Genomic DNA, 15,679 nt, shown 5'->3' with positions numbered 1-15,679 from the left:
ATGATGTATAAGGATTCCAATTTCTTTACATTCTCATCAACACTTGTTATTTTCTGTTTTCTCTTCCTTATTATAACCACCCTAGTGGATGTGAAGCGGTATCTCATTGTAGCTTTATTTGCATTTTCCTAACAGCTAATGATGTTGAGCATCTTTTCATGTGCTTATTTGCCAACTGTATATTTTCTTTGGAGAAATATCTGTTTAAAGACTGCTCATTTTTCAATGGGGTTGCCTTTTTATTATTGAGTTGTAAGAGTTCTTTATATATTTTGGATACCAGTACCTTATCATATACAATTTGCAAATAATATTTTCTCCCATTCTATGGGAGTCTTTTCACTTTATTGATGGTGCTCTTTGATGCATAAAACTTTTAATTTTAATGGAGTACAATTTATCTATTTTTCCTTTTGTTACTTGTAATTCTGGTGTTATCTAAGAAGGCTTTGCATAACCCAGGGTCATGAAGGTTTACTCCTATGGTGTCTTCCAAGACATTTATAGTTTTAGCTCTTACATTTAGGTCTATGACACAGTTTGAGTTAATTTCTGTGTATAATATAAGGGAGGATCCAACTTAATTATTTTGTGTGTGGATATCCAGTAGTTCGAGCATCATTTGTTGAAAAGACCATTCTTTCCCTCATTTAATTGTCTTGGTACATCACATAGTTTGGTAATTCAAATTTATTTTATCTATTTCTTTTTCTTGGAATTTATTTTATCCCTTGCGATAGCCAATAACACTAGACATTGTTAAACAAAGTCTGGAAGTTATAGAGAGTGCTCCCATCAGAGACAATGTTTTTCTTCTGCTTGAAACCTTTCAGTGGCTTCTTACTACACTTTAAATAAAACCCAATTTTTTACCATGGTTTAAAAGGTCCTTCATGATCTGCTTTCTACCTATTTCCTCAAGCTGATCCAAACAACTTTTCACTATTCACTATGCTATAATAGCTTCGTTTAACTTTTCCAAAAATACCTAGATCATTCTCACCTCTACATCTTGGCCCTTGCTATTCTATCTACCCTGAAGGATGTCCCAAAGTTCTCTGCATGACTGGCTCCTTTTCACTCCTCAGGTCTCAATTCAATCCTCCCCTATCTAGAGAAGACGTTCCTCACTGCCCTGGTGTAATAGTTTCTCTATCCATACTAGCTTCCCCCTTCCCTTAACCAGTTGTTCTTTATCATCAGCCTGTTTATTTTCATCATTGCATTTATCACAACCTTCAATGATCTTGTCTAATGTCAGTTTTCTCCATGATATTATCAAATCTGAGATCAGGAACCTTGCTCCTCTCATTCCCCGTGGTGTCCCTAAGGCTTAGCAGAGTTCTTGGCAGAGTTCTCTCATTGAAAGAACTCATAAACTTCACTGAATTAGTGAATGGACAAATACATTTTAGAGAGTCACAGTTTGTAAGGCTAACATAAATTTAGAAACATCCAAGCTAATGCTTTTTTAAGGCTAAGCTTTCTGTCTCAAAAAAGCCTATATAGAAGCTACTATGTTTTTTTTTTTTTTTTTTGAAGCTACTATGTTAAATAGACATGCAAGGATCTTTTCTGATTCAAGCAGGAAAAGAAGGAGCAAAGTCCTACCAGTTCAGCATCTTCCCTGGCACAGTCTTCTTGGGGTGTTCTGCATAGTTCCAACCCCTTTATTATGTGTAATGTGTAAACCAAGAAACCAAAGAATGACTCACCCAACAATGTACAGCTCTTTAGTGAAAGAGCAGGGGTTTCAACAATTCTTGCACAGTGGTCAGTGCAGGGTTCTTTCTATTATGTGCTGCTTTGCAACACAACAGTTCAGAACAAACAAGTCTAACACCAGAGTCATATGAATCATTCAGAAGATAAGGATTTAGATAATCCTTTACTCCTTAACGCCACTGACCTCAAATTTCCAAAGTGATTATTTTTCAGGGCTACCAAGGAAACTGTCTTAGAAAGAAGAGTCAGGTATACTTCATTCTTTTCTACCTGCTGATATTCATTCCTCTCATCTTTCTGACTTCATTTTTAAGAGTCTATCGGAAAAGCCTCTTAGAAAAGCACGCATTATTTTATTTTAGCTTCTCTTAAGATATTCACCTCAACCTAATATCATACCACCCTAGACAGATGGGAAAATTAACACTTCAATAAATCCAATCAAGTTTTGTTGTAAAGGAATAAAACGAGATAATTTCATTTATATATACTCAGTTTTGGAGTGCACAGCTTCACCTCTGTTTAGATCTTAGATACCAGAATGATAGACTTTTTAAGAAATGAATGAAGGACCATAAGTCAGGCAGATGTTTCTTCTGAGAAACTTCCAAACTATTTTCCTCATATAGAGTTATGCATTTAGACAACTGAATATTTTAGAACAGAACTCAAGCATAAAATACAAAATATTTTCCTTTGTTCAAAGAGTCTACATCTTGGATTTGGGAATTTGTTACTAACGTTTCTCTTGCCTTATTTTTCAAACCAGATATCATTTTCCAATCTTTTAGAAAGAAGAACATCTCTTTCTTGTTTATTTTTTAAAGAATTTTTAAGGTAGCATCTTTGTGACATTGCCTAAGGAAGAATTTTTCTGAAGTGCAAAAATAAATCCAACATCAGGCCGTCTGATTAAGCAATAGTTCCTTGGATCAGAAAATTCTTTTGAAAAAATATGCTGTGGTATTTTTATTAAGCTTATGAGCTAAAAGGCATTTAAAATTCCAAGGAAACAACAAAAAGAATAAAAAAGAAACACACATGTGTTGTTACTAAAAAAGGCACCAAAGATGTGTACAAGAGGATTATTCCTGGAAAAATTATGAAGCAGATGAAATTTGTGTTTATCATTTTTCCATGTTTTGTTTTGATCCCCTTTTTCATCTCTGCTCTGCCCATCACCATTTGTCATACTGTGTCATCCCTCTCTGGGATTTCTGCCTGTGTTGTCCTATGGCATGGTTAGGCCTTTCTTTTTTTTAAGTTCTGTGTCCCCCCCACCTCCCCCCATCAACTTTAGCATTCTCTTAGGGAACTAAGCTAGTTGACTGAAAAATAAGTCCATGTTAAAACATTAATAACTGTTAATAACTTTCTTATATAAAAACAAATTTGATAAAAATTCTCAGGAAGATAACTGCACTTTCTTGGCACTTGATACTTGGCTTCTCTGTGGGTCTAGCCCTGATGAGTCCTCTAAAATAATGAAAACTACCATGAACCTTAGAAAGGCAAAAGATATGCCCAAATCTCTAGAAGTATGGCTTAGAACCTGAGGGTGAGGCTGAAGCATGTCCTTGAACCACAGAGACTGAGAAGAACATTAGAAGGGTAAGAGGAGAGGTTTCATTTGGATTGCACTGTATTTCCCCCAGTCACAGCACCACACAGAGTGATCCCCTTGGCCTATAGTTTGTCTGTGGGAAAAGGAGAACCCAAAGTGGATATTCAGCTCCCCTACTGTTGCAGGATTCTTCCAGGGTTGCCCAGTCAGGTCTTCATGAGGATCATTTGGGGAACCTGGGGGCTTGACCACTGGGGATCAGATAGAGATGGGGAAAGGGGGCATGGCTTATAGCAACCAGCACTCGAATGTTGGTGGACTGCATTCCTGCTTGTAGTAGCACCTGAGCAGAGATCCTAGCCAGGGATCTGTAGACCTTAGCTGGTGGCTCTGTCTGGCCAGGGAGCTTGGTTGGCAGTTCTGCATGATTTGTGTCCCCCCAAAAGTGGTCATACACGCTCTTGAGCCTGTCATGTGGCCCTGCCTGGACAAGGGAGTAAATCTGCAACCCTGCTCAACAGCTAAGCATAGACTCCCATCCTGCTCGACCAGAAAGACTGGCCAGAGAACTTAGGTGGCTGTGGAGTCCATACTACAGCCTTGCTCAGGCAGAGAGCCAAGCCAGCAGCCCTGTCCAACTGTTGAGCATAGCCTCTGGCCTGTCATGACCAGGGAACCTGAACAGTGACCCTGTGCAGGCTTGGAGCCCAGTCTAAGGTGCTTCCCAGTTATGGGGCCCAGCTAACAGCCCTACCTAGCAGCAGAGTTTCACCTACGGCCTTGTCCAATTACTAAACACAGCCTGTAACCTCGCCCAGGCAAGGTAACCCCATCTTACCATGGAGCATTATCTGTGAGATGCAGCTGGAGGCTCCACTTGACCAGACAGCCTGGCAAGTGACCTCATCCAACAAAGGAGCACATCCAGTACCCAAACTGATCACAAAGCATAGTCTGCAACTCTGCCCAAACTTGGGGCACAGCCTGTAACTCCATTCAACAGTGAAACCATGTCAGTGGCCCCACCAGAACATGGAGTCCTGCCAGGGCCACATCCGGTTAGAGAGTACAACGTGAGGCCTTGCCCAACTGCAGAATCCAACAAGTGCTACTGTCCTTCCAGGGAACACAGCCTGAGACCATATCCTACCAGAGGTAACTACAGAACCCAGCTAATGGACCCATCTGACTGTGAAGTCCAGCCAGCACCCCTACCCAACGAGGATGCCTAGTTAGTGGTCCCACTACAATGTGGAGCCTAGCCAGCTGGCCAACCCAACTGCAGAGACCAGCCAGTGGCAACTCTCCCCTTGCCTCAGAACATGGGTAGGAACCTCACCAAACTGGAGACCTCAATAGCAAGCTGGGTATGTCCACAAATGCTACAAGCTGATCCATCCAGTTCCCCCTAAGCAAAGCCGACTAGTGAAGGCCTTTCCCTGCCAAAACAAACCTGTAAAGTCTGGAAGAGGAGACCACTTATTCAAATGTGTAAATACCAATGCAAAGATACTATGAGCATAAAGAATCAGGTAAACATGACAAGACCAAAAGAAACTAATAAAGCTTCAATAACTGACACTAAAGAAATGGAAATCTATGAACTACCTAACAAAGAATTCAGAATAATCATCTTAAAGAAGTTCAGTGAACTTCAAGAACACACACAGATAACTAAATGAAATTAGAAAAACAATGCATGAACAAAACGAGAAGTTCAACAAAGAAATAGAAACCATGTGAATAAATAAAACAAACATCCTAGAGATAAAGATTGAACTGAAGAACTCAACAGAGTTTCAAAAGCAGACTTGACCAAGCAGAAGAATCAGTGAACTCAAAGATAAGTCATTTGAAATTATCCCAAGGAACAAAAAGAAAAAAGGATGAAAAAGAATGAAGAAAAGACTATGATACTTAAGGGACTGTGTGAAATAAAACAATATTGTGTGAATACTGGGAGAATAAAAAGAGAAAAGAGCAGAAAGACTACGTAAAGATATAATGGCTGAAAACGTCCTAAACTTGGGGAGAGAAATAGACGTCCAGATTTTTGAGGCTCAAAAATCCCAAACAGGTTAAACCCAAAAAAGGTCACTTTGAGACACATTATAGTCATCCCTCAGTATCTGCAGGTTCCACAACTGCAGAGTCAAACAACTGTGGATCAAAAATGTTACCAAAAAAATTCCAGAAAGTTCCAAAACAAAACATGAATTTGCCATGAACTGACACTGGTTTACACAGCATTTATACTGTATTTAAAACTATTTACATAGCATTTATATTATATTAAGATTGTAAGTAATCTAGAGGTGATTTAAAGTATATGAGAGAATGTATGTAGGTTATATGCAAATACTATGCCATTTTATGTAAGGGACTTAAGCATGTGCAGATTTTGGTACCTGTGGGGGTCCTGCAACCAATCCCCTGTGGATACTGAGGGATGACAGTAACTATATTGTCAAAACAAAGAGATAATTTTAAAAGTAGTAAGAGAAATGTGACTCATTACATAACGGAGCCTAAATAATACTATAAGTAGGTTTCTCAGCAGAAATTTTGCAGACCAGGAGAGAATGGAATAACATCTTCAAAATATGGAAAGGAAAAAAAAGAACCTGTTAACCAAGAACACTATACCCAAAAAGCTGTCCTTCAGGAATAAAGGCATGATAAACACTTTTCCAAACAAACAAAAGCTGAAGGGTTTATCACCACTAAATCTGCCTTACAAAAAATGCTAAAGGGCATTTTTGAAGCTGCAATATAACAATATAACATTGTAAAAACATATAAATGTGTGAAACTCCCCACTAAAGGTAAATATATATTCAAAGCCAGATTCTCTAATATTGTAATGGTGGTACATAAATCACTTACAATTCTAGTTAAAAAGTTAAAAAACAAGTTTATTAGAAATAACCATAATGGGATTGGTTCAAGATGGTGGAGTAGAAGGACGTGTTCTCACTCCCTCTTGTGAGAACACCGGAATCACAACCAACTGCTGAACAGTCATCGACAGGAAGACACTGGAACTCAGCAAAAAAGATATCCCACATCCAAAGACAAAGGAGAAGCCACAATGAGATGGTAGGAGGGGCGCAATCACAATAAAATCAAATACCATAACTTCTGTGCGGGTGACTCACAAACTGGAGAACACTTATACCACAGAAGTCCACCCACTGGAGTGAAGGTTCTGAGCCCCACGTCAGGCGTCCGAACCTGGGGGTCCGGCAACGGGAGTCGGAATTCCTAGAAAATCAGATTTGAAGGCTAGCGGGATTTGATTGCAGGACTTAGGACAGGGGGAAAGAGACTCCACTCTCGGAGGGCACACACAAAGTAGTGTGCACATCGGGACCCAGGGGAAGGAGTATTGACCCCCCAACAGAAACTGAACCAGAGCTACCTGCTTGTGTTGGAGGGTCTCCTGCAGAGGTGGGGGGTGCCTGTGGCTCACCGCAAAGACAAGGACACTGGCAGCAGAAGTTCTAGGAAGTACTCCTTGGCATGAGCCCACCCAGAGTCCATCATTAGCCCCACCAAAGAGCCTGGGTAGGTGTAGTGTTGGGTTGCCTCAGGCCAAACAACCAACAGGGAGGGGACCAAGCCCCACCCATCAGCAGACAAGTGGATTAAAGTTTTACTGAGCTCTGACCACCAGAGCAACAGCCAGCGCCACCCATCACCAGTCCCCCCTATCAAGAAACTTGCACAAACCACTTAGATAGCCTCATCCACCAGAGGGCAGATGCAGAAGCAAAAAGAACTACAATCCTGCAGCCTGTGGAACAAAAAACACATTCACAGAAAGATAGACAAGATGAAAAGGCAGAGGGCTATGTACCAGATGAAGGAACAAGATAAAACCCCAGAAAAACAACTAAATGAAGTGGAGATAGGCAACCTACCAGAAAAAGAATTCAGAATAATGATAGTGAAGATGATCCAGGACCTCGGAAAAAGAATGGAGGCAAAGATCTAGAAGATGCAAGAAATATTTAACAAAGATCTAGAAGAATTAAAGAACAAACAAACAGAGATGAACAATACAATAACTGAAGTGAAAAATACACTAGAAGGAATAAATAGCAGAATAACTGAGGCAGAAGAACGGATAAGTGACCTGGAAGACAGAATGGTGGAATTCACTGCTGTGGAACAGAATAAAGAAAAAAGAATGAAAAGAAATGAAGAAAGTCTAAGAGGCTTCTGGGACAACATTAAATGCAACAATATTTGCATTATACAGGTCCCAGAAGGAGAAGAGAGAGAGAAAGGACCCAAGAAAATATCTGAAGAGATTATAGTCGAAAACTTCCCTAACATGGGAAAGGAAATAGCCACCCAAGTCCAGGAAGCGCAGAGAATCCCAAACAGGATAAACCCAAGGAGAAACATGCCTAGACACACAGTAATCAAATTGGCAAAAATTAAAGACAAAGAAAAATTATTGAAAGCAGCAAGGGAAAAATGACAAATAACATACAAGGGAACTCCCATAAGGTTAGCAGCTGATTTCTCAGCAGAAACTCTACAAGCCAGAAGGGAGTGGCATGATACACTTAAAGTGATGAAAGGGAAGAACCTACAACCAAGATTACTCTACACAGCAAGGATCTCATGCAGATTCGATGGAGAAATCAAAAGCTTTACAGACAGGCAAAGGCTAACAGAATTCAGCACCACCAAACCAGCTCTACAACAAATGCTAAAGGCACTTCTCTAAGTAGGAAACACAAGAGAAGAAAAGACCCTACAAAAACAAACCCAAAACAATTAAGAAAATGGTAACAGGAACATACATATGGATAATTACCTTAAACGTGAATGGATTAAATGCTCCAACCAAAAGACACAGGCTTGCTGAATGGATACAAAAACAAGACCTATATATACATGCTGCCTACAAGAGACCCACTTCAGACCTAGGGACACATACAGACTGAAAGTGAGGGGATGGAAAAAGATATTCCATGCAAATGGAAATCAAAAGAAAGCTGGAGTAGTAATACTCATATCAGATATAATAGACTTTAAAATGTTATAAGAGACAAGGAAGGACACTATATAATGATCAAGGGATCAATCCAAGAAGAAGATATAACAATTATAAATATATATGCACCCAACATAGGAGCACCTCAATACATAAGGCAACAGCTAACATCTCTAAAAGAGGATATCGACAATAACACAGTAATAGTGGGGGACTTTAACATGTCACTCAAACCAATGGACAGATTGGTCCAAACAGAAAATTAATAAGGAAACACAAGCGTTAAATGACACAACAGACCAGAGAGATTTAATTGATATTTATAAGACATTCCATCCAAAAACAGCAGATTACACTTTCTTCTCAAGTCTGCACAGATCATTCTCCAGGATAGATCACATCTTGGGTCACAAATCAAGCCTCAGTAAATTTAAGAAAATTGAAATCATACCAAGCATCTTTTCTGACCACAAGGCTATGAGAATAGAAATCAATTCCAAGAGAAGATCTGTAAAAAATACAAACACATGGAGGCTAAACAATATATTACTAAACCAAGAGATAACTGAAGAAATCAAAGAGGAAATCAAATACCTAGAGACAAATGACAATGAAAACACGATGATCCAAAACCTTTGGGATGTGGCAAAAGCAGTTCTAAGAGGGAAGTTTATAGCTATACAAGCCTACCTCAAGAAACAAGAAAAATCTCAAATAAACAATCTAACCTTACTCGTAAAGGAACTAGAGAAATAAGAACAAACAAAACCCAAAGTTAGCAGAAGGAAAGAAATCATAAAGATCAGAGCAGAAATAAATGAAATAGAAACAAAGAAAACAAAAGCAAAGATCAACAGAACTTAAACCCGGTTCTTTGAGAAGATAAACAAAATTGATAAACCATTAGCCAGACTCATGAAGAATAAGAGGGAGAGGACTCAAATCAATAAAATTGAAATGAAAAAGGAGAAGTTTAAACAGACTGCAGAAATACAAAGCATCCTAAGAGACTACTACAATCAACACTCTGCCAATAAAATAGACAACTTGGAAGATATGGACAGATTCTTAGAAAGATATAACCTTCCAAGACTGAACCAGGAAGAAACAGAAAATATGAACAGACCAATCACAAGTCATGAAATTGAAACTGTGATTAAGAATCTTCCAACAAACAAAAGTCCAGGACCAGATGGCTTCACAGGTGAATTCTATCAAACGTTTAGAGAAGAGCTAACACCCATCCTTCTCAAACTCTTCCAAAAATTTGCAGAGGAAGGAACACTCCCAAACTCATTCTATGAGGCCACCATCACCCTGATACCAAAACCAGACAAAGATACTACAAAAAAAGAAAATTACACAACAATATCACTGATGAATATAGATGCAAAATTCCTCAAGAAAATACTAGCAAACAGAATCCAACAACACATTAAAAGGATCATACACCATGATCAAGTGGGGTTTACCCCAGGCATACTAGGATTTTTCAATATATGCAAATCAATCAATGTGATACACCATATTAACAAACTGAAGAAGGAAAACCATATGATCATCTCAGTAGATGCAGAAAAAGATTTTGACAAAATTCAACACCCATTTATGATAAAAATTCTCATATTTGGGTATAGAGGGAATCTAGCTCAACATAATAAAGGCCATATATGACAAACTCATAGCAAACATCATTCTCAATGGTGAAAAACTGAAAGCATTTCCTCTAAGATCAGGAACAAGACAAGGATGTCCACTCTCACCCCTACTGTTCAACATAGTTTTGCAAGTCCTAGCCACGGCAATCAGAGAAGAAAAAGAAATAAAATGGATACAAATTGGAAAAGAAGAAGTAAAACTGTAACTGTTTGCAGATGACATGATACTATATAGAGAGAATCCTAAAGACGCCACCAGAAAACTACTAGAGCTAATCAATGAATTTGGTAATGTTGCAGGATACAAAATTAATGCACAGAAATCTCTTGTATTCCTATACGCTAATGATGAAAAATCTGAAAGAGAAATTAAGGAAACACTCCCATTTACCACTGCGACAAAAAGAATAAAATACCTAGGAATAAACTTATATCAGATAAAATAGATTTTAAGCTGAAAACAGTCACAAGAGATAAGGAAGGTCATTAATAATGATAAATGGGTCAATTAATTGATAACATATAATAATTATAAATATTTATGTGCCAAACTTTGGAGTATCTAAATATATAAAGTAAATACTAACAGAAATAAAAGGAGAAATAAGCAGCAATACTATCTTGTTTGGGGACTTTAATATCCTACTCTCTAAAATGGCTACACCTTCCAGACAGAAAATTAATAAGGAAACAGAAGATTTGAACACTACAGGCCAAACAGACGTAATGGACATATAAAGAACATTCCATCCAACAGTAGCAGAATACACATTCTTCTCAAAAAATGTTCACATGGAACATTTCTGTAGATAGATCATATGTAAGGCCACAATACAAGTCTCTATAAATACAGTTAATAGAAATTATATCAAGTAACTTTCCAGCCACAATGGTATGAAACTAGAAATCAACAACAGGAGAGAAAAGTTGTAAAACTCACAAATATATGGAAATTAAAAAATATGCCTCAGACCCTGAAGCCCTAGGTGTCCCAGTGGTTTTAGCACGATGAGCTCAATTGGCACTGGGTATGACCTGTCAGTCTCTACATTCTCTCCTGATGGGAGAGTTTTTCACGTTGAGTATGCTATGAAGCCTGTGGAAAAGAGTAGTACAGCTATTGGAATCAGATGTAAAGATGGCGCTGTCTTTGGGGTAGAAAAATTAGTCCTTTCTAAATTTTATGAAGAAGGTGCTAACAAACGACTTTTTTTTTTTTTTTTTTGCGGTACGCAGGCCTCTCACTGCTGTGGCCTCTCCCGTTGCGGAGCACAGGCTCCGGACGTGCAGGCTCAGCAGCCATGGCTCACGGGCCCAGCCGCTCTGCGGCATGTGGGATCTTCCCGGACCAGGCATGAACCCGTGTCCCCTGCATCGGCAGGCGGACTCTCAACCACTGTGCCACCAGGGAAGTCCACAAACGACTTTTTAATGTTGATCGGCATGTTGGAATGGCAGTAGTAGGTTTGTTGGCGATGCTCGTTCTTTAGCAGACACTGCAAGAGAAGAGGCTTCCAGCTTTAGATCTAACATTCCACTAAAGCATCTTGCAGACAGAGTGGCCATGTATGTACATGCATATACACTCTACAGTGCTGTTAGACCTTTTGGCTACAGTTTCATGTTAGGGTCTTACAGTGTGAATGATGGTGTACAACTTCCAATGTTTATCATTTTTAAAAACCAACTCTTATTAATTTTTTCTATTGTTTTCCTATCCTCTATTTCACTTATTCCTGCTCTAATCTTTATCACTTCCTTCTTGCTAACTTTGGCCTTATTTTGTTCTTCTTTTTCCACTTCCTTGAAGAGTAAAGTCAGGTTACTTATTTGAGGTCTTTCCCTTTTTCTAATGTGGAATTTATCACTATGAACTTCCCTTTTAGAACTATTTTTGCATCTGTATTTACAATAGCCAGGACATGGAAGCAACCTAAGTGTCCATCGACAGATGAATGGATAAAGAAGATGTGGCACATATATACAATGGAATATTACTCAGCCATTAAAAGAAACGAAATTGAGTTATTTGAAGTGAGGTGGATGGACCTAGAGTCTGTCATACAGAGTGAAGTAAGTCAGAAAGAGAGAAACAAATACCGTATGTTAATACATATATATGAAATCTAAAAAAAAAAATGGTTCTGAAGAACCTAGGGGCAGGACGGGAATAAAGATGCAGATGTAGAGAATGGACTTGAGGACACAGGGAGGGGGAAGGGTAAGCTGTGACAAAGTGAGAGAGTGGCATGGACAAATATACACTACCAAATGTAAAATAGATAGCTAGTGGGAAGCAGCCACATAGCACAGGGTGGTCAGCTCGGTGCTTTGTGACCACCTAGAGGGGTGGGATAGGGAGGATGGAAGGGAGATAGAAGAGGGAGGAGATATGGGGATATATGTATATGTATAGCTGATTCACTTTGTTATACGTCAGAAACTAACACACCATTGTAAAGCAATTATACGCCAATAAAGATGTTAAAAAAATAAAGCTTATGGACTTAACAATATGAAAAAAAATATTATCTGAACTGTCAGAAAAAAAATGATAAACAAAATTGACAAACCTTTAGCCAAACTCACCGAGAGAGAGGACTCAAAGTTAGAAATGAAAGAGGAGACATAAAGGATACCACAAAAAGAAAAAGGATCATAAGAGACTACTACATACAATTATTTGCCAGCAAATTGAAAACCTAGAAGAAATGGAGAAGTAGAAAGATACTACCTACCAAGACTGAATCATGAAGAAATAGAAAATCTATAAAGACCAATGAATAAGGAGATTGAATCAGTAGTGAAAAACCTCTCAACAAAGAAAAGCCCAGGACCAAATGGTTTTACTGCTGAATCATATCAAACATTTAAAGAATTAATGCTAAACTTTCTCAAATTTTCCCAAAAATTTTACAAGGCCAGCATTCCCAAAGACATTTTACAAGGCCAGCACTACTCTGATGCCAAGCCAGATAAGGATACTACAAGAAAAAAAATTCAGGCCAGCCAATATCCCTGACAAATAGAGATGCAAAAATTCTCAACAAAATACTAGCAAACTGAATTGAATAGCATATTAAAAGGACCATACACCATGATCAAGTGGGATTTATTCCAGGTATGCAAAGATGACTCAAAAATCTGCAAATCAGTCAATGTGATGTACCACATTCCCAGAATTAAAGAAAAAAACATACGATCATCTGAATAGATGCAGAAAAGGCCTGGAAAAAATTCAACAACCTTTCATTATAAAACGTCTCAACAAATTGGGTATAGAAAGAATGTACCTCAACATAATAAAAGCCATATATGAAAAACCCACAGCTAACATCATACTCAAAAAAAGCTTTTCCTCCAAGATCAGGAACATGGCAAGTGTGACTGGAAGTCCAAGATTGAGCAATTGGGCAAGAAAAAGAAATAAAAGGCATCCAAGTTAGAAAGGAAGAAGTAAAACAGAAGTAAAACCATGTCTATTTGCAGGTGACATCTTAATATACAGAAAACTCTGAAGACTGTACCACAAAACTGTTAGCATTAATAAATGATTTCAATAAAGTTGCAGGATACAAAATCAACCTACTAAAACCCAGTCATATTTCCACACACTAACAACAAATTATCTGAAAAAAATAAAGAAAATAATCCCATTTACAATAGTATCAAAATCAATAAAATACTTAGAATAAATATAACCCAGGAGGTAAAATATCTATACACTGAAAACTAGAAGACACTGATGAAAGAAACTCAAGAAAATACAAATAAGTGGAAAAAAAATCTCATTTTCACATATTGTTAAAATGTCCATACTATCCAAAGCAATCTATAGATTCAGTATAATCCCTATCAAGATTCCAGGCAGTTTTTTTTTAATCAAAATAGCAAAAAGCAATTCTGAAATTTTCATGGAACCATAAAAGACACCAAATAGCTAAAACAATCTTGAGAAAGAAGAACAAGGCTGGAGGCATCACACTTCCTAATTTCAGACTTTATCAATACAAAACTATATTAACCAAAACAGTATGGTACCAGCATTAAAACAGACATATAGACCAAGAGAACAGAATCAAGAGCCCAGAGATAAACCCATGCATATAAGGTCAACTAATATTTGAAAAAATGTGATCATATACACACACATATATATGTTCTCTATGTATACAATGTAATATTATTCAGTCATAATCAGAAGGAAATTCTGCCATTTGAAACAACATGGATAGACCTTGAAAGCATTATGCTTGTGAAATAAGTCAGAGAAACACAAATACTGTATGATCTCATGAATATGTGTTACCTAACGAAACTCATAAGAACTCATAGAAACAGAGTTGTTTGGTGTTGCCAGGGGTGAAGAGATGGGGAAAATAGGTGAAGGTGGTCAAAGGGCACAAATTTCCAGTTATAAGATGAGTAAGTTCTGGAGATCTAATGTACAGCATGGTGACTATAGTTAACACCACCGTATTGTGTACTTGAAAGATGCTAAGACAGTAACTCTTAAAAATTCTCACCACACACACAAAAAGGCAACTGTGTGAGGTGATAGATGTGCTAACTAAACTTATTATGGGAATCATTTAGCAATATTTATGCACAAGAAATCAACAGGTCATGCACTGTAAACTTATATAACTTATATAATACATGTCAATTACGTCGCAATAAAGTGAGAAAAAAATGAAGAAGTTCAATAGCATGTGTGACACATGGGAAAAGTATCTTTTTTCCTTGGATGTTAGGAAGGCTGATAATCAGTCCCTGGTTTGTTCTTTACTCAAGCCATAGTTCCATACCTTCAAATACCAAATGGACATATAAGGGAGACAAGAATGTGTGTGTATGGCTCACACTTGTGTGTGGGGGTGTGGGTGTGTAGAGGACTGAGTTCACTGAGTATTGAACCCAGCAGTACTCACCGGAGGACCCATTACACCTGGTCCACCCAGGGGCCCTGTGGTCCCTGGTAAGCCTGTCTCTCCTTTTTCTCCATCCTCTCCAGGAAGTCCCCTTCTTCCTGGGTTCCCCTATAACACAGTAAAAATTTTTGAGAAAGGGAAAGTAGTAAAATAATTATGCCACGCAATAAGAGATTTTTGTTGGCACATAAAAAATTACGTTTAATATTTGAAAGAGTTCTCAAAAACATCTACCTTAATCATAATGTTAAAAGTATAGTTTACCTTTATTCCATCTTTACCCTGGAGACCTTCTTCTCCAGCAGCTCCTGGTTCACCCTATTTGGTAGCAGAAATGTAAGATTTATTATTTCGCTAAATCATTTATCTAAATTTATTTTTTTGCCTCTGGTATCTATAGAAGTAGCAGGTTTATATACATTTATTCCTACTTCTACTTTATTTATAAGGAGTATTTGAAAGTATAATGAACATGATTTAATTTGCCTGGAATAACTCTGAAGATGATTTAAAGAGTCATAGCACTGTAAATTCAAACACAAGATGGTCTCAGAATATTAATACCTTTTAGATAATTAAAGGTAATATATATTCATTTGGTAGCTTTGGATATTTAGACAGCTATACCTATGTTTCTTAGTTCAAAGACTGTAAATACTGAATTTCATAAAATTATAGTATCTTGCTTTTCTTAATTTACATGGATTAATACAACTTAATTCAGTTAAAATTAGTGTACCGGATTTTTAAGGTCTGTATTTTCTCCCTTACAGAGAAGAGGTGACTGTCA

At 37.8% G+C, this 15,679-nt stretch overlaps 1 protein-coding gene across 1 annotated transcript in view; it reads right to left on the bottom strand.

The window, feature by feature from the left end:
* The window catches only part of COL24A1 (collagen type XXIV alpha 1 chain), a 430,389-nt gene that overhangs the window by 101,457 nt on the left and 313,253 nt on the right, over window positions 1-15,679 (bottom strand). The window contains exons 36-37 of the mRNA XM_022580934.3: window positions 15,154-15,207; window positions 14,890-14,997 (exon numbers count right to left, since the gene is read on the bottom strand). Of these exons, the coding sequence (XP_022436642.2) occupies window positions 14,890-14,997; window positions 15,154-15,207 (162 nt within the window). The remainder of the gene's footprint in view (window positions 1-14,889; window positions 14,998-15,153; window positions 15,208-15,679) is intronic.

Source organism: Delphinapterus leucas, chromosome 1 (genome assembly GCF_059928025.1).
Source record: "Delphinapterus leucas isolate spDelLeu-1000000601 "Yukka" chromosome 1, BTC_Dleu_Yukka2, whole genome shotgun sequence".
Lineage (NCBI taxonomy): Eukaryota > Metazoa > Chordata > Mammalia > Artiodactyla > Monodontidae > Delphinapterus > Delphinapterus leucas.
Note: the sequence above shows the minus strand (reverse complement) of the source record. Positions and strands in the feature narration are given on the sequence as shown.